The sequence below is a fragment of the Schistocerca serialis genome, chromosome 2 (assembly GCF_023864345.2).
Source record: "Schistocerca serialis cubense isolate TAMUIC-IGC-003099 chromosome 2, iqSchSeri2.2, whole genome shotgun sequence".
Classification (NCBI taxonomy): Eukaryota; Metazoa; Arthropoda; class Insecta; order Orthoptera; family Acrididae; genus Schistocerca; species Schistocerca serialis.
Window position 1 is genome coordinate 803,335,589 of NC_064639.1, and position 19,988 is coordinate 803,355,576.

At 44.1% G+C, this 19,988-nt stretch overlaps 1 protein-coding gene, 2 non-coding genes and 1 pseudogene across 3 annotated transcripts in view; 1 reads left to right on the plus strand and 3 right to left on the minus strand.

Annotated features, from left to right (window-relative positions):
* LOC126458050 (dihydrolipoyllysine-residue acetyltransferase component of pyruvate dehydrogenase complex, mitochondrial) overlaps nt 1-7,407 on the minus strand; it is a 76,377-nt gene extending 68,970 nt beyond the window's left edge. The window contains exons 1-2 of the mRNA XM_050094848.1: nt 7,144-7,407; nt 6,345-6,511 (exon numbers count right to left, since the gene is read on the minus strand). Of these exons, the coding sequence (XP_049950805.1) occupies nt 6,345-6,511; nt 7,144-7,262 (286 nt within the window). The 5' untranslated portion in view covers nt 7,263-7,407. The remainder of the gene's footprint in view (nt 1-6,344; nt 6,512-7,143) is intronic.
* A 4,607-nt stretch (nt 7,408-12,014) lies between these two features.
* Trnav-uac (transfer RNA valine (anticodon UAC)) lies at nt 12,015-12,086 on the minus strand. Its single transcript has one exon. It is a non-coding gene; the product is annotated as a tRNA-Val (tRNA).
* Nucleotides 12,087-12,738: 652 nt separating this feature from the next.
* Nucleotides 12,739-12,797, plus strand: LOC126458771 (U6 spliceosomal RNA; annotated as a pseudogene).
* Nucleotides 12,798-18,891: 6,094 nt separating this feature from the next.
* Trnav-uac (transfer RNA valine (anticodon UAC)) lies at nt 18,892-18,964 on the minus strand. The gene has a single exon. It is a non-coding gene; the product is annotated as a tRNA-Val (tRNA).
* Between the last annotated feature and the right edge of the window lie 1,024 nt (nt 18,965-19,988).

Consider the following 19,988-nt stretch of genomic DNA (forward strand, 5'->3'; position numbering starts at 1 on the left):
AGACATTATTGTTAATGTTTCAAGAAGTGTAGCATACGTGACACTCTCGATGGCTGTGAAGAGCATCCTATATGTGAAGAGAGTAACAATGACAATAAAGAGGAGGAGGAGGAGGAGGAGAAAATAAAAATGGTAAAAATGTTATTTCTTAAAAAACTGCTTAAAAATTAAAGTGTGTCCTATAGTCATCGATGAAATGCGAAAAAACTACAAGTAAACCAATCATAAAACAAAAATAAAATGAAATACAGTACACCCATCACTATTATTTATCTCTATTAATTTTGACAATTATGAAAATTTCTGGAAGGCAGCAACATTTGGCAAGTCAGTGCTAACAACAGCTGCCATGCCGAATGACCGCAGAGCACCTGTCATGTGGCCACTCCACAAGCATGAAAGTCAGACTCAGTACATCATTCACACAGTGTTAAGTGTCATTGTACAACATTTGGTTCTCTTTTGCTTAGTTAATTTTTTCTTTTAACCTGCATCCAAGACACCAACATTTGAAACAAGTGTTCCAAGAATGCATGACACTGTAAAACAGCTTTGTAGTTATGGTGCACCATTTGTAATTTCATTGTTGCACTTTATGCAGAGTAAGTAGAGATGCCTAAACAATATGATGAGACAGTAATTTATTGGAGAAGTACTGGCATCTTGGTAAAAACCTCTCAGATTTCCAGATGAGGGATGGGGGGCAATTGTAAAATACTGCAACATTTTTATGAGTGTCATACTCATCATCTACTGGTGAAGTATATTCTACAGCTGGCAGTAGGGAGGGAGCCGAGGCTACAGTGGTGGGGGTAGTGGGTGCTCAGTTCGCGTCTTTGTATGGGCATTCTGGCTGCATTTTGTAAGCAGGATGGTGCTGGTCATTCTCTTGTCCTATTGCTGCTAATACCAGATTCCCTACTGCACTTAGCTGGTATTCTTTCTTTCTGATGACAAGATTGCCGCAAACCTGTATTTCAATGGTTTCCTCTACAACACAATCCCAACAGCCGGTTGCTAGTAAAGCTCCTTGATGTTCCGCAAGTCAAAGCTGTGATCTTCCTTGAGGCTATTTCTACTATTGCTGATTTTTCTGTCTGTCCCAGTTGCACATATCTGACGTGCTCTAGGCGGCGTTTCAAAATACAGTGCCGCGTTTGCCCAATGTACTACTGGCCGCATTTGCAGACGATGGCGTATATTCCCGGTTTATCCGTTTTCACTGGGCCTTATGCAGAGCCAGGCCATTCTTTCAACTCCAATGGTAGTCAGAAAGTGGTATTTATGTTCAATTTTATGGGTAGCCTTGCAATTTTGGCTGAGGTCGGTCCCAGATATGGGAGCAAAGCAACTGCTTTTCTTTTTCGTCTTCCTCTTCCTGTTGTCTTGTCTCTTCTTGAATGCCAAACTAATCTGTGCTTCATTGTGCCATTTTTGCAGAATACTTCCTTCAGGTGTTTTAAATCACCTGGGAGGCTTCTTCCTTTATCACTGATGACATGTAGTCAAAACTGTCTGCTGTTATGATGCATGGTGGAAGCCTATTGCATGCAGGTACAGGGGTGTGTGTCTTCTTTCCATATACTGAGCGGTCTAGTGTACCACCTGCTTCTTCCTTATTAGTATGTCGGGGAAAGAAAGAAACAATTCTCCTCTATTTCCACAGTGAAAGCAATGTTACAACAGCTGCTTTTAAGGGGGTTCAGAAACTTGTCCAGTGCCTGTCTGCCACATTTCCATACCACAAAAGTAATATCGACATAGCAGAAGAAGTGCTTGGGTTTCTGGCTAGCAGGTCGAAGAGCCATCTCCTCACAGCGTTTCATGCAGAGGTTTGCAATCCCTGGAGCCAGCAAGGATCTCTCAGCCATTCCATTCATCTATTCATAAAACTCTCCACTGCACTTCTAGTAGGTGGTCATCAGTACATGTTCAAAGAGAAACTATGTGCAGCTCGAAATGTTGAGATAGCAGTGCCAATGAGTCTTATAGAGGTACTTTTGTGAACAGTGATGCAACGTTTGAAACTCAAAGGAGGTCATCTCTTAGTAATTGCATAGCCTTAAGTATTTTCACAAAATTGGCCAAGTTCTTAACATGACGACAACAGTGTGCCACAAGGGGTTTTAGAAACATCGTCAAATGTTTGGTCAGTCTGTAATTGCGTGAACTGATGGTGTCTAGTATCGGCTGCAGAGGCACCTCTTCCCTGTGGATTTTCGAGAGTCCATACATATGTGGTGTCACTGGCAGCCTGGGATACAGTCAGTTCTTCATTGCCTCTGTTCGATCTGAATTCTTCAGCAGAGCCTCAGTTTTCCTGGTCATCACTTCTGTAAGCCGAATCCTGTAGCAGTAAGCCAATTTTATGACAGTAACTGTAGGTGTGTATAAGCACTGTTGCAATTCCTTCGTTTGCTGGAAGGAGGACAGGGCCAGCATCATCTTTCAGTGATTACATAACCTCCCATTCTGCTGCCGTCATGTTCACTTTTTGAAGTCTGAACTTGTTGATGACCCTGCAAGTTTCCTGCCAGTTCTCCTCTGCTTCTTCCTGGGATTTCCCACATATCGCTAATAATGTCCTGTTTTGGTATGGTCCTTGGGATGGGTGCAAAATTCAGCCGTTTTGCAAAAAGCCGAAATTTTAGCTGAATCCAGTACTTCATTTGTCAAATTTACAATAACTCTGTACTCACCAAGGGGCAGCAGAACACACACACATAAAAGACGGTTGTAATTGGCAAGCTTTCAGAGCCAGTGGCTCCTTCTTCAGGCAGAAGGTTGAAGGGGAAAGAAGAGAGATGAAGGAAAAGGACAGGAGAGGTCTAGGAAAAAAGGGTAGACTTCAGGAAAGTCACCAAGAATTGTGGGCCACGGGAGACATACGGTACAGAATGAGAAGGAAGATTTTTTATCCATCCAATTAAAATTTTTTGTCAATAACTGATTGTTTTCATTGTTACAATAGTTTTGATTTATTTGCCTCCTTGTTGGTTGTCTAAGCACCAGACAGTCTGTCAAAGTTGCTAAGCTGTTTTGTGTCAGCATGTAGTTTCTGTACTTTGCTGTCTGTGTTAAGAGCTTAAGTCCACCCACTCCCAGGTATGTGCCAGTAGTGTTGTTGCCATATGCAGGTGGCATGCGAACAGAGTACATGCATTCTCGTCCAGCTCTTTCCGAGTAAAATGAATGCGCTCCCTCACTGTGGCCATGCCTGGGCATCATAAAATGCAGTTAGTCTTCCGCAATTTCACTGGGTGTCATAGTTATGCAAACCGTGACAGGATGTCATCTTAATGTCACTGAAGGAAAGTGAGTGTGCTTAGCAATTTCGCTTTCCTGCTGCATTGCTTCTGCAGTTGTTTGAAGCAGCATGGCATCTCCTACCCATACAGGTGCCGTTTATGTGAATGTGGGATCCTCTAATACACTGTTAGTGAAAAGCTCTCAGGTTTCCAACTGGGTGACAGTATCAAATTATGTTGCGGTATTTTAACAGTCACCCAGCTAGAAACCCAAGAGCCTTCCACCAACAATATACCCCGGACAACCTACATTCACATAAAATACTGGCATCTTTCTAATTCAAGTTGAACTGAATTCTTTTTACACATTTACAACAGTGCCATCTGTAGATATTACCCTCTCCGTGATCAACAATCCCATCATGAAAACTTAGCTGGAGAAGTATAATGGAAAGTCTGTTCCCAAACAAAGCAATTTAAGAACGCCTCGGTATGGAGAAAATGTGTAAAAAATAAGATGAGTAACAGCTGATCAAGTGTGTTTTGTTCTACATGATAGCACTGGCAGACAAAACATTTCTATTGAATATTCTAGTGGACCTCCTGAATGGGGAACAAATGAAACCCATGCTTTTTTTAATTTCATCTCTTGAGATGACAGACAATGCCACTGTCACGCTAAGTTTTAATATTTCATGTTTTGTGTTCTGACCTCATGGAGTCAAATATGATCAAATACAGCCAGTATTTACAGATCCAGCTTTTTACTCATTTTAATTTTCCAATCACACCCCTACGTTCTGTAATTTAAAACACATGAACTGAATTGTGCACACTTTTTATTGACATTGAGAATTATCAAAAGAAGAATACTCTTATGTGAATGAATTTTTATCTTGCACTAAGAAAATCCTGAAGAAATCTGCTGCCAGAATACAAAAGTACCTGCAAATTACTGAACATCCTTTACCACCTTCCCCTATTATCAATGAGAGGGGGTACTTTGTTGAAAGCATCAGTGTTATTACCGACCACGTTTGTCCCTCCTGGGTTTTACCATGATTTACCTAAATTGCTTCAGACAAATGCCAGGATTGTTCCTTTGAAAGGGCAAGGCTGACTTCCTTCCACATCATTCCCTAATCCGATGGGATCGATGACCTAGCTGTGGGTTGACCGAAGTGTCCGATCCTACCCGTCGGCTATGACCCGTGACGTAAGGCTGTTGTGGTATGTGACGTCACAACGGAGCGGAATTTAGTTTGTGAGCATGGAATGTTTGTAAGTATCGTTTTGATGTGATTGGTGGCGCTCTCTGGTGGTGTTAGGTGATGTTTTTGGTTTAGTTTGCGTGTGTGGCATGTTTATAGGTGGCGTATTGTTGCGGTTGGTGGTTCTCTCTGGTGGTGTGTTTACGGGTAGCGTGTTATGTGGCATATGGGGTTCATTTGTGTGATAGCATTGCATGTGTGTAGTATCGAGACTGTGCTTTCAGCAGATTATTTTTCAGTGAGTTAACATTTTTAGTTTTGTTATTTCGACGTTATTGTAGTTTTTTCTGTTCGTCGTGTGTGAATTTTGGTAAATTGCTTTTTTTTTTTGTGTCTTTGGTAGGTATGGATATGACTGACAAAGTCAACAGTTTTCGGTTGTCGGCAATGATGGGGGACAGTACGTTGTCTATAATAAAATTTCTTCAACTATTCGGATTTCTGGACGAAGTCGTGAAATGTTCAGTATGTCGTGAAGAAATGAGGCTTCCTAAAGTTTCGGTGTCTTGGACCAGGGACGGCTGTATGTGGAGATGTATGGATAATAGGTCAAGGGAAGTGTTTGATTCCAATTTGGTTGGTTTGTTGTGTTTTTTGAGGTAGTGATGATTGTGAATGTGGTTGTAGTTTAGGGTTTTATGATTTGGTATCAGTAGTTTCGTTTGACCTATATAGGTCAAGGGAAGTGTTCATTTCCAATTTGTGGGATCAGGAGCTGCTGTTGAGCTATATAGGTCAAGGAGAGTGTCCGATTCCAGAGGATATTGTGTTTAGTGGAAGTTGGGGAGTTTTATGTTTTTTTTTTTGTTTTGTGTGGTTTGGTATGGTGGTGTGTGTCTAAATTTGTTTATATTTACTTTGTCCCCACCCAAAAAAAAACCCCAACTTCCCACACTTGTCCCGTTAATTTCATTGGGGTTTTTGTGGAATGTGTGTGTGTGTGTGTTGGTTTTTCAATGTATTTTTGTGTTTGTGGTCAAGTTTACTTAATGACATCATAGGTGCCGTATTGGAGTCTTAGTGTATGGTCGTTTCCGCGATATTTGTGACGTCATGGGTCAAAGCAGACGTGTGGAATCTGGCACTTCTGTATTTCCCTAGCTGTTTGGTCCCCTTCCCCAAATCAACCAATCAACTAATAATCAATTTTGTTCTCAAATGACTTTTAACCTGTATGAAGACTTTAGGTGCTTTGCCATGTGATTATTCAGCTGGCAGAAAGACTAAAGTTCTATAATGTAAACTATAACCTCAAGACAAATCTATATTGTTTGTGGACATTCCATCCCAATGGCAGTCTTGAGAAAACTAGGGAAGGGTTTTCAGTAAAAAAGAACAGTTGGCCATTTTGACATGAATGCATGTACAGTACAGCAAATCTACCCTCTCTGTAGATATGCACACCATAAAACATGCCTAGAGTGAGAGCTGTTTCAATGACCAATCTTTTATTTGGCTTAAAAAAAAAAAAGCAGCCATTCCCCTTCCCCATCCTGTGACAGGGATAGAAGTCATGTTCTATAATATGCTTTACAGGCAGAAGACTAGTAGTATACACCCTGTCATGAGGAAACATTCGTGCATTTCATAATCTGGTGCATTCACATGCAGAAGAATTTTATCTAAAATGATGCATTGCTCATATTGTCTACTGGGCACCAGGAAGATATAACCCTGAACACTCTAATGTTTGAATATGTATCTGACTTTTCTTAAATGAATCTGCCATTTAGTATAAGCAGTTTGTAGAGTAACAATTTCAGCTTAAGATCCATATTCAATCACTGTAATATGCACAAAACACAGAATACTGGCAGACACAAACCTTCCTTTTTTTCCCAACTGACTATTGTTCCCATCTCCATTGTGGGAGACAGTGCAGGCAGAAGAACTTTGTTGTGAGGTGGAAGATCTGAGCTGAAGTAACGCAAGCATCCTTGTGGTTTGTCCCATACTAGTATAGCGTGTCTTGTAAAGGAAGTATTTCCAAACCTGGAACAAGAAACTGCTTTACTTTTAACGTTTTCACTTGGCTAATTATAACAGAAAAACCACCTTCGCGACAATTATTTGATGTCACACAGTTTTGAGTCACAAAAAATTATATTGAGGCAACATCTCAACGTATGTTTGTGTAGTTCGGTACACATCAAAAATTGGACATGGCATTTGTTAGATGGAAATAAATTAAACTCTGAACATATGGCAAATGAAAAGTACAAACTAAATTTGACACACACAGCACCGGAAATTATCACAACAGGCTGGCAGGATACAATGTTTTGATCCATGGGAACAAATAATTAACAAAAAATTAGTCCCAAACAGTGTCACAAGAAGGCTGGATGGTAAACAAGAAAATATGAGAGGAAAGGATACATTCTAAAACTAAATCTCGTTGTTCATTCGGTGGCGGCGTGAACGTCTCATGACCTAGGGACTATGTCCTTCAAATGTACTTGCTGATAATTGAAAAACTACGTTCCCTTCAACCCGACTGTGCCGTTTATAGATGCACTTGGGGTTCATAAACTAAAATTGCAACCATGGATACCATGAATAATATATGTTCTGTCAAAAATTACGAAACAGCGCCGTACACTTATTTCTCTTACAAAACATACCTCAATATATGCTTGTTTTTGGAGCACTGCACGCTAAGGCACCTTATCACATTGCTTCTGGCAACTCGCTTAAAGGAATTTCTCAGTAACTCAACACGAACCACTGTCGTTCGAAACATAATCGTATTCCTGATTCTACTTCTGCACCACTATTATTTATCGGAGATCTTCCAGCTGAACACCGAAAAGAGAGCTTCTACCAAAGATTGGATGAAATACAAGACAGATGTTCCTACGAGTATTTCACAAAACATAGAACATGAAAATCTATCTGAAGAGTGTACTGGCATAGCCTACTTGAGCTATTCTACCGCTCCTGTCGCCAATGACCTTAATTGGGATTCAATTTACAAAAGCTGAATTTTATAAATTCAAGAATTAGGCATGATCTTTGGATTTCATAAATATAAACACTTGCTCCCAACGTTGGGTGTGTTTTTTATGTGAGTATAATCTTCAACCATTTACGTCAGTTGCAGTGTGCAGATGCAGAACTGTTTTGCGGCATTTTATACCCTTAAGCGAAGAGCGAACTACAATATCGATTCTCACTACCCATCAACGGCACCCCTGCGCGTCAGGGTGTATTCATATTCGATATCACGTCACGTTAATTCGCTGGCTCTGTCGGTAAATATATGAGTGGGGCCCGGATTTTAATGACAAGTCATATTTTTTTCTGAACTATAGGGTGAATCTCAGAACAACTTATACACAAATCTAGGCATTTTAGTGCGGAAAAATGTATTTTGATTGTGCATATAAAGTCATATTTCAACAAATTTTAGTAATAGATCATATTGCGGCTAACTTTTAATACCATAGGTCAGTCATATTTCCATCAACTTTTGCCAAAAATGCATATACCGTTTTTCTCGTATATTACGGGACACACGAACAGGAAAATGAATATGTTGCTCATGAGACAATATATAACGTGCTATTATGAAAGATAAACAGATAAATTAGTACACAGCTTTATTTCTCAGGACTGTAGCAGAAAATCGGTGTACCACAAGTCTTTTTCGCGAACATCAAACATTGTTGCGCAGAGTCGACAATACGCTCTCAGAGCCAACAAAGGCGGCTTCTGCCGTAATAATCATCGCAGTCGCACCGGTGTTCCCAGTAACCAGTTTGAATACAGCCTTTGCCTTGTTCAACATGCCTAAAGCAAAGGTGCTCCGACAGCGTGAAGTTGCGAGGATATGTTCGAGAATTTGGAGAGAAATGCTTTAGTACTGATGGGAAAATATTACTTTGTAAACTGTGTGAAGTTAAAGTTAGTGCAGAAAAGCACTTTAATGTGCAACAACACTGTAATACCGCTAAACACAGCAGCTGTGTGAAACGAAGTGCTGAAAATAACAGCAGGCAAACGCTGTTATTTGAACAGGCAGGTCAATCTTCAACCGTGCAATTATTCTGCAAGGATTTGTGTGAGATGATGGTGTCCTGCAACATCCCATTGGAAAAGCTGAAGAATCCACGCTTCAGACGGTTCTTGGAGAATTACACAACACATCCAGTTCCAGATGAATCTACACTGAGAAAGAACTATTTATCCGTATGCTACAATGATGTGCTCAACAAAATACGAATTACTATTGCTGAGCAAAAGATATGGCTTTTGATAGATGAAACTACGGATATTAGTGGGCGATATATTGCAAATGTTGTTGTAGGTGTTCTAAAAGTTGATGACCATGGAGATATGTTCCTACTAACGTGTGAAGCTCTCGATAGAGTAAACAATTCGACAATTGATATTTTATTTGACAACTCTCTGAAGCTACTGTGGCCGGATGGTGTGAAAAGAGACAACGTTATGGTGCTTCATATATGGCTAAAGCAGCCAAAGGGCTTCATATTCTCTACCCCAGTATGGTGTACACCACTTGCGTTGCACAGAGTTGCCAAAGAGGTGCGATAAAATTACCCTGACGTGGACAAATTAATTTCCTGTGGCAAGAAAATCTATGTCAAGGCTCCACTACGGGTGCATAAATTCAAGGAACAAGCACCTTCAACGCCCCTCCCACCTAAACCTGTTGTTACATGATGGGGTTCTTGGCTTAATGCTGCTGAGTATTACAGCGCCAACTACACCCAAATAAAGACAATATTCTGTGAGCTTGATAACGATGAATCAAGTGCTATCAAAATTGTGAAAGAAGTTTTTACAGATACATTGTCTCGAAACTTGGCATACATCAATGCCAATTTTTCAGTGATATCAAAAGCCATCAAACGACTGGAAGCTGTTGGCACTCAGCTATGTGAGGCCCTGAGTATTGTGCAACATGTGCAGAGTGAGTTGGGTCGGGCTCGTGGTCACGTGGCTGACAAAGTGAAAACCAAATTGCAAAGTGTTCTCCAACGGAATCGCAGATATTCTACACTGCGCAAAATTAGTGACAGTATTTCAGGGAAACATTTGAAGATACTGAAACAAAGCTGAACTCCAGTGACCTGGCTGCCTTCAAATACGCTCCAGTGACGTCTTGTGAAGTGGAGAGGAACTTTTCCAGGTACAAAACTATCCTAAGCGACAACCGTAGATCTCTGACAATGGAAAACCTGAAAATGCACCTTGTGATCCAGAGCAACTTTGCAGATACTGAAGATTGACATACAGTCTTAAATAATGTGAAACGCTTTAAATACTATGTAGAAATAAAAACATGGTTTTACTGTTCTGATAGATGATATTTTCACTGTACTTTGTGTTTAGAAAATAAAACATTCAGACATTTAAGAAATAGGTTCAAATGAGCCACAAACCCTACAGAAAGATAGAACTATACTTACAATATTCTGCGAAGTGAATTTTGTATTACTTTATGGTGAAAAAGAATTAAATAAACAAACAAGAATGCTTTAAATGAACTTCTATTAAGTCATATTTTATTTTTTAAGGTCATATTTATATAAATTTTAGGTCATAAATGCCTGCATATTTCACTGATTTTTAAGTACTAATTAAAATCCAGGCCCTGTATATGAGAGAGCGAGTCCCTACTCTGCCTACCCTGCTTTGTCACGAAGTGCTTCTATAGGCTGTTTGACAAAGTTGTGGCGGCGCATCCGCTGGGCGCGCTATTCAGTGGCGACGTAGTGTGCAGGTATGTCTGACAGCGTTTATTTTTTAGACCAATGAGTTAACACTATACGAAATACACAGGACGACTGCCTTCTTCCTAAACTCAACATTGTTGACTAAATAATTTACATTAACGAAGGAATGGAAGTCATATGCCCTGATTCACATATCTATTACAAATATAGAACCAGATCCCTGTTCATCTGAATGTATGTTCGTCTTCTGTCATCCTAAATCGAAGAATGTATCACAATAGGATTTTTAACACGAAACAGTGCAATTGTTCTGTGTAAATTAAGCCTTTTCTTACGTTATCATTCAGCTAAGAAGTAGAAGTTTTCTTTGATGGGCTCCTCTGAAATGCAAATAATTCTTGCTATGCCAGGATTGTACAAAAAGCAACGGTGAACTCGCAATTTCTTGTGTTGTATTAGTCCGATTCACAGAACTTTTTCGTCATCATGTTGGTAAACATGTCTGAAAGGTATGTGTACAGTGTTAGGTTCATCGGATATTTAGTCTATTGTCAGCTGTCAAAGAAGGTTACAGATGTTTTGGTAGTATCGACGACTATTTATTTTGTGTAAAAATGCAACACAGATTTTGTATAGAGTTAAGCTATAAGAACAGAATAAATTGCATTAAAGTTGTAAAAATGTTAAATATTGTTTTGGTGAATCTGCTACAGTTGGCTCTTCCTAGATGATCGTTTCTGCACGGAATAATTCTTAAGGCACCGACGCCTTCAGGAGTCGTCCTCTGGAAGTTTTGCTTGCAGTATATTCCGCAATCTTATCGTTATGAGTTGGTGTTTCGGATTACCGATGTTCTTTTGTTTAGAGCATTTGCCTTCCCTTGACACTGAGAAACCACATGACGAAAGTGAAACACCACCGTCAGTTCATCTACAGAGCGCGATGAAATTATTCGCTCTATATTCATTGCCTTTAATATTCTTCCCATCAGTGGTGAGCGCTGCCTTCAGAAAGCGCTTTTCTTTCTGATTTACATGAAAGTTTGTGTTCCTCGGAGCTGGACTGCTTGGGATTACCTTCTTTGCTACCGGCAGGTGGCTCGTTGGTCTAGGAGTATGATTCCTGCATTGGGTGCAGGAAGTCCCGGGTTCAAATCCCGGACGAGCCCTGCCGTTTTGACCGTGCTGAAGAGTAGGTGGAGCTCACCCACGTTTGCAGCTCTGCAATGAAGAACAGATGCCTGCCGCAGCACGCTTTGTGTAGCACTACGGTTATGAAGGGACCGTTTGATATGGCAAGAATCTGACACCAGTAAATTACATAGGTCGATTGCTGTAGAAGAGCCGACAGTAATCTTGCATGCAACGGAAAAGAAAGGTTGTCTTTGCAGAACATGTGCACCGTGAGTGGAGACGAAGCTCAATCGTGGAGCAGTCTGATTAGCGACGACGACAACCAAAGGGTGGGATACAAGACTGAGCGTAGTTAAGAGTTTCTCACTATTTGTTACCTTCACACTTCAACAGAGCTGTGACAAGGCGAGAACAGTGAGCTCAGGAAAGCCAGTATGAAGCGCACTTGAAGTAGTCCTGAAGAAATGGATTATAAATTTTGCCGGCCAGAATGGAGCTACGAGCGTTCTGAGTTACTGAATACCTGTACACTATGGGAGCAAGAGCATTTGACAGGAAAATGACACGATATCCGTGTAGCACACGACATGTATTATCCCTGCATACGCAGACGTGACGTTATCTCGGAAAATGAATCCGAAAAGGGGTTTAAAAAAGTCGTGTTTCCGCCCGGGTCGAACCGGGGACGTTCTGCGTGTAAAGCAGACGTGATAACCGCTACACCACGGAAACGACGGCTCTGCTCCTGTACTACCTGGAAACCCAGTGTGGCAACAGATTTTTCCTGCGTAAGCAAGGGCATCGGCTACGAGCTCCGTCCGACTCTAGAAGATGCTATAGTAAGACACCGATAAAAACAATCAAGCTGCAACAGCCAGGGAGAACACTGGGTGAGGAGCAGCTCTGCATGGTGATACCAAGAACGGAGGCGTGTCATGTGCAGCGCTTAGCCGTTACGAACAGGCTCGTTGGCCTAGGGGTTGCGCGGGCCCCTGGGACACACTCCCGGGCGGCCGGCTGCTCAGCTCTAGTTGACGCAGCAAGCCGGCACGATAGCTCAGCGTGTTCGGTCAGAGAGCCGGTTGGCCTCTGTAATAAAGAAACTGATTGGAAGGATCAACTACCGAACTTGAACAGGATGTCTTGCGACGTCCGCCACGACCAAATACAACGATAAAAAAAAAGGTATGATTCCTGCTTCGGGTGCAGGAGGTCCCGGGTTCAAATCCCGGACGAGCCTTTGCGTTTTGTGCAAACCTGTGGCAACTACCGGCATGCCGGCGGCTGTTCCGCGCATTTCCAGCCTTCCAGGTAAGCACAAAAACCAAGTAGCCGGTTCTGAAAGAGTTTCATGTATCATTTGAGCCATCGGCACCCTGGTGATGTACTCGCTTCGGCGGTACATATACTAAAATTGGAACGATACAGAGAAGATTAGCATGGATCCAGTCCGCTGTTAGCAGCGGTTGGGCAAGGTCGTCGTGCCTGTGTCCCCCTGTTAGCGCACCACGCGCGCGAGTGTTTACTATTTACCCTCCGCTGCGGCGAGTGTCACGCGTCCGGTAGTGCCATGGCGCACTCGTATCGCAAATCCACAATTAAGATCACATTTCAAGCGGACTACGCAAGACCTCGAGCACTTGACATTGAATGTTTCATCCGGGAAGAACTTCATATTGCACCTCAAGAAATCATTGGGATCCACTTTTCTATAACACAAAGTGTCGTCTACATAAAACTGATCAATGAAAAGGCGTGCACTGATGTTGTGTGCCGACACGCTAATGGACTTAAGTTTAAGCATTCTGATAGTCACATAGGAGCTGTCACGATCGACCACGCTGGATTAGGCCTTCGCACTCTGAGGGTCTTCGAGCTGCTATTGGAAGTCCCGCCAGATGTTGTGATGACAGCTTTCAAACCGTGCGGCAACGTGCTAAGCCACTTGGCTGAAAAATGGCAAACGTTTGAAACATACCCCGTCGTAAACGGAGTGCGACAAATTAAGATTGAACTGACGAAGCATGTGCCATCCTATTTAGTAATTGGCGGCTGCAGAGCTATTGTCATGTACGACGGACAACCGCGTACTTGCGCCGGCTGTGGCCAGGAAGGACATGTCCGATCGGCCTGCATTCAACGCCGACTGACTCAGACACCGGTTGGTGACGTTCCATCCCCGGCGACGCCTACCTCACTCCCCATCACGTATGCAGCGGCTGCAACCACAACAGCTGTTCCTGCCCAGGATCGTAACACCATATTGCAGTCAGTGGTCGATGACAGTGTGGCAGACAGCATATCCCCCTCTACGACGTCATCGGCAGACTTGCCTCAAGACGGTGATCAATTGTGCCACCAAGACGAGCCTAAAGAGAAGATGGAAGTAGAAACTGAAATTGTCCCGACCCTTGCCTTCCTACCAATGGGGACCGCATCAGATGATCGTCGCCCGCACTCTGACACAGAACAGCATGTCCGGAAACAACGGACCCCTCGAAAACGCAAGGAACGGCGCCATACGCCATCCGATGATTGCCTGGTTCGGATGTGTGACCCGGACGAACATCCGGCGTCGGACGACACTCAGGACTCTACCACCACAACTCACCCTTCCCATCACGATGCTACGGCGGATGCAGTTTCTGAGCCTCGGTCTGACAACATCACTTCTGCTACTGAACATGCGCGCAAGCGCCCTACTGACAGCACTAATCAACAGTTACCAATTGCTGCATCTGATTCTTGGGCGGATGATATCGAGGATGAGCCACAGCACCAGGAGGATGCCGAAGGCAGAGATGCTCCCTCGGCTGTACCCAGAACCAACCAACCACAGTGACTGCGGCTGTATCGTCAGCCTCTGTGGGGCTGCCCCTGCCACCCACACCTGGCCTCCTACACAACCCAGTTGCCGACCTGGCTGACCAAGCATACCGTCTAGCGACGATTAACACCAACAACATACGTGCCCGACATAAACTAGCGATGCTACAGGATCTACTCAACGCAGCAGACATCGACATTGCACTCCTTCAAGAGGTGTATGTCGCAGACTTCAAGTAACCCTATGGCTACAAGACTTGGATCTCACATGCGTCTGCCAATGGCAGTGGTGTGGCGATCCTCCTCCGCGAAGATATATCCGCAGAAGACATCGAGTATCTCCCTGATGCCAGAGGCATGGCTCTTACTATCCAAGGAGTCAAACTTATTAACATCTATGCACCGTCAGGATCTGGTCGGCGTCGCGAACGATCTACCTTTTTCACTCATACAACCACGCCCCTCTTTATGGGCCGTCAGAATGCCTTGATAATCGGAGGGGACTTCAACTGTAGCCAAGCACCTAAGGATCAGTGACCACATCATTCTCCCTGCGCAGAACTTACGACAATTATAAATAATGTTCAATTGATGGACTCGTGGGAACATGTTTGTGGCGATCGGCCCGGATTTACTCACTACACCAGCCATTCCTCCAGCCGCATCGACCGGATTTACATCTCGCGCTCAATAGCTATGGGGACAAGAGCTTCCGAAGTTTGGCTCACAGCTTTTTCTGACCTCGAAGCCTACATCTGCGCTATTACCCTCGGCCGCCAGAAGGTATGGCACAGCCGTGGTCCTTGGAAGTTGAACGTCGCCCACCTTGCTTCTCAGGAATGCCGCCGCCTTATAGAGAACACGTGGGACTCTTGTAGCCGCCGGCGTGGCACCTACCGGTCTACACTGTCGTGGTGGTTACTCTGCGCCAAACCAGCACTCCGAAAGACCTTGATAGGCTACGGCCGAGATGTTGCAGCATGGAAGAGACATACCATGGACTTTTACTACAGCATCTTAAGGGAATGTACAACACTGTCGTACTCACCTGCACGGCAGGTGACGGTGAACCGTGCCAAGGCACAGATCATCAGATTAACACGTTGACACCTTGAGGGTGCGATCGTCAGAGCGCGCACTCAAGACAGAGTGGCACAGGAGGAACCGTCCATGTACCACGTCATTTCAGAACAACGGCGCCGACGCAAGACACTGATCCAAGTTATCACGACGGAAGACGGACGACGCCTTGATACCCAGCGCGACATAGGAAACGCCCTTCATGCTCACTACACTAGGCTGTACTCGGAACATCGACATCCCCCAGAGGTGATCGCCGAAGTCTTTCAACTCACTTATGGCACCATCTCTCCGACAGCGGCGGCGGATTTGACTGCAGATGTAACGGAAGAGAAAATCATTGAAGCAATACAGGCTGGGGCTGCTCATAAGTCCCCAGGACCTGATGGCCTTCCTCTGGAATTTTACCGGACGTATCAACAATTGCTGGCACCAGCATGGACTGATATTTGCCGCGATCTTATGTCTCCCACGACGCAGATCCCTGGGGCTTTCCTAGAAGGTCTGATTGTGCCCATACACAAACCACGAGGCGGATCCAGGATCAGTGACTATCGGCCCGTGACCTTACTCAACAGTGACTTGAAGATTTTCACCCGGCTTATGGCGGCACGCCTAAAGCGATCAGTACGATGTGTTGTGTCGCAGGATCAGGCATCGTTAGGTGGTGACCATAACATTCGCACTGCATTGTGCCGATATAGAGAGATATGATCGCGCTAGCCAAAGCTCGCCAACTGCCAGGGGTTTTGGCCTCACTCGACTTTAGCCAGGCCTTTGACAGAGTCGACCACACATTTTTGATGGAGGTACTGCGACACATAGGGTATCCGGACGTCATAGTTAATGTACTGATGCGTCTCCTACGCGGCGCGACGTCCAAGGTGTTATATAATGGCCGTCTCACGCCGCCGATACAGATCCAGCGATCGGTGCGACAAGGCTGCCCTCTTTCGACGATATTGTACGCCCTCGTCTTGGAACCACTCCTCTGCGGCCTCCGACAACGCCTGACTGGGATGTCCCTTAGTGGACACACTTTTTGCTGCACTGCCTATGCGGATGATCTGGTACTCCCTCTTCGCAATAATGACGATGGTCGTGCAGCACTGGCGTGGGTGGCGACCTACGGCGCGGCATCGGGGAGCCATCTCAATCTCCACAAATCACGCGCACTGTCTATAGGCAGAGGCCTACCCGACGAGAGCGTCGCACCGCTACGATTCAGTGACACAATCCGCTGTCTTGGCGTTGATTTCACATCAGACATGAAGCGTTCAACAGCCCTTAACTACAGGCGTTTATTGAATCAGATGAGAGCAGGAATAAGTGACCACCGTCTGAGACATCTAGACCTCCCGCAACGGACACGGTATGCTAACGTCTATTTGGCGTCACGTATCCCCCATTTTGCACAGATACTCCCGATACCACCTACCCTGGCTCACCGCATGTTGGCGGTTTTGGGATCCTTCGTTAATACGGGCATGTTATTTAAGATTCGTTACGAGTCCCTAACCCTTCCGAGGAGCAGAGGAGGTTTAGGCCTTTGTCATGTTAAGAACAGAGCGAAGGGCCTGTTCGTCAGCTGTCACCTGCAACTGTGGCGACGAAGTCCGACGTGCCTCACATGTCTCTTACTGGAAGCCTTACGACCAATCTCACTCGCACGCCCTGTGGTGATATCGGACATCCAGGCCCTTTCTTCTACATCACATCCACCTCGCTGATTCACACTTGTGTGCCACATACCAAGTGATTGACACGGATGAACATCGTTTCGAATGCGGGTCGGCAAAGGACGTTTGGTATTTGGTGCGTCAGATATTGGCTTTTCTCACACGCACGACTCCCGACAGGATAATTACCCGATCACTTCTTTTCCCCGAAAAGATTTATTTCCCAAGAGCAAAAACGAACTCTATGACGTGGATCAGCGGCCATGCTGTTCACTACATATTCGGCGAAAAGACAGTACCCGATTTTTGATATTACCTCAACGAACGACATTGTGCGATCGTTAAGAACCCTAAATATAGGCAACATTTTTCTAATTTTCTTTGGAGCGCATTCCATAATCCGCCTCGCAGCTGGATTATCGATGACGTGAGAAGACAACCATAGCACCTCCTCCCAGTTCCCTTTTTTATGAGATTGAACAAACAACGGAAACAACACAGCAACGAGAAGACAGTCATCGAAAATTCGCAGCGGGCTATAGTATGGAGCATCCTTTGTCGTAACGGGACGACTTGCTATTATTCTGTTTCTGTAGACGAAGAGGAACGGCCTTTCTTTTATCCATTTGTATAACCATAAAATAAAAAAAAAATAAAAAAAAGATGTTTAGGGCTCGGACTCTTACGCCAGAGGTCTCGGGTTCGATTCCTCCTCTGGCACTTTTTTTTCCTTCTGTTTCATTTTCTTTTGTTATTCCGCCAATTATTCAGTAAGTTTCCAAAACCTACATTATCTTTAACAAATTAGTTACATTATTGAATAAAAATTATTTTCTTTTTGTCCAACAACACAATTCATGGCGGTGGGTTTTCCATTTTTCATTGTAAAGTATATGAGGAAAAACATTGGGTTTTTAATCAGAATAACAAAGTCGACTGAGAAACATTAAATTTTTATACATATAATAACTATAAACAAGAACCGCAGTGGTAATTGTCGTAAAAACAAACAAAGCAAAAATTTTTGGGCCATCTTGCGCAACATATAAAAGCGGTTTTTTTTACAGTCACAGGATGTTTGCAATAAATCAGGACAAAAACATGCCCCATTAACATTTACGAAAAGTTTTGAGTTTATGATAATTTTGAGGCAAACCGGGAATATTGAATCATGTCTCAGAATGTTGGTGACGATAATTGATGGTGAATTAACGAATGAATTTTTATACAGTCTTCCCGGGCATTAATTTCACAAAAAAGGGGTATGATTCCTGCTTTGGGTGCAGGAGGTCCCGGGTTCAAATCCCAGACGAGCCCTGCCGTTTTGACCGTGCTGAAGAGTAGGTGGAGCTCACCCACGTTTGCAGCTCTGCAATGAAGAACAGATGCTTGCCGCAGCACGCTTTGTGTAGCACTACGGTGGTGAAGGGACCGTTTGATACGGCAAGAATCGGACACCGGTAAATTACATAAGTCGATTGCAGTAGAAGAGACGACAGTAATCTTGCATTCAATGGAAAAGAAAGGTTGTCTATGCCGAACATGTGCACCGTGAGTGGAGACGAAGCTCAATCGTGGAGCAGTCTACCTTCATCTGATTAGCGACGACGACAACCAAAGGGTGGGATACAAGACTGAGCGTAGTTAAGAGTTTCTCACTATTAGTTACCTTCACACTTCAACAGAGCTGTGACAAGGCGAGAGCAGTGAGCTCAGGAAAGCCAGTATGAAGCGCACTTGAAGTAGTCCTGAAGAAATGGATTATAAATTTTGCCGGCCAGAATGGAGCTACGAGCGTTCTGAGTTACTGAATACCGGTGCACTATGGGAGCTAGAGTATTTGACAGTAAAATGACACGATATCCGTGTAGCACACGACATTTATTATCCCTGCATACGCAGACGTGACGTTATCTCGGAAATTGAATCCGAAAAGGGGTTTAGAAAAGTCGTGTTTCCGCCCGGGATCGAACCGGGGACGTTCTGCGTGTAAAGCAGACGTGATAACTGCTACACCACGGAAACGACGGCTCTGCTCCTGTACTACCTGGAAACCCAGTGTGGCAACAGATTTTTCCTGCGTAAGCAAGGGCATCGGCTACGAGCTCCGTCCGACTCTAGAAGATGCTATAGTAAAAGACACCGATAAAAACAATCAAACCGAGACAGCCAGGGAGAACGCTGGGCGAGCAGCAGCTCTGCATGGTGATACCAAGAACGGAGGCGTCAGTCATGTGCTGCGCTTAGCCGCAGGTGTAAATCACATAGTATTTTACTGATGATCTGGAAACGCAAATTTAGAATAAGTAGAACATTATATAAAATCTGTTGTGTGGTCGTGCGGTACCCACCCCTCGCTCTTCCCAGATTATCGTTGCTGCACGGAATGATTGTTAATGCACCGACGGCTTCACAGTTCGTCTTCTAGAAGTTAAGATTTTGCAGTACATTCCGCAAACTTTTCGTTATGAGTCGCCTGTTTCGGTTTCCCGATGCAGTTTTGCTCATTGCTCTCGACTTCTCTTAACCCCGAGCCACCGCTAGCCGAAAATTCCGCTCTGCTATCTGGTCAATCTGCAGAGCTCGATAAGGGCATCGCGGTCGTTCCAGAGCTGATGAAACGATCGAATCTGTAGTTGTTCCCAGCTCTCTCCCACAACAACGGCCTCCCAGACACTTGGATTGTGGGAGTACGCCACTACCCCCAGCCGGAGAACTGCATTTGAAAGCAGAATAACATGAGCTACACGTAACTCCGATTTCTGTGTCTGACCTACTTTTAATGATACTGTCGTCGATTTACTTACTACTATCGCTGCTGGACGAAGCAGATCAGGTGAAAACCACACAGTATTCTTGTAACGAAGAGGTAATGGAAATTTAGGTAAAACAATATAAAAAAAAGTTGTGTGGTGGAGCGACACGTACAGTTGGCTCTTCCTAGATGATCATTGCTGCACGGAATAATTCTTAAGGCACCGACGCCTTCAGGAGTCGTCTTGCGGGAGTTTTGCTTGCAGTATATTCCGCAATCTTTTCGTTATGAGTC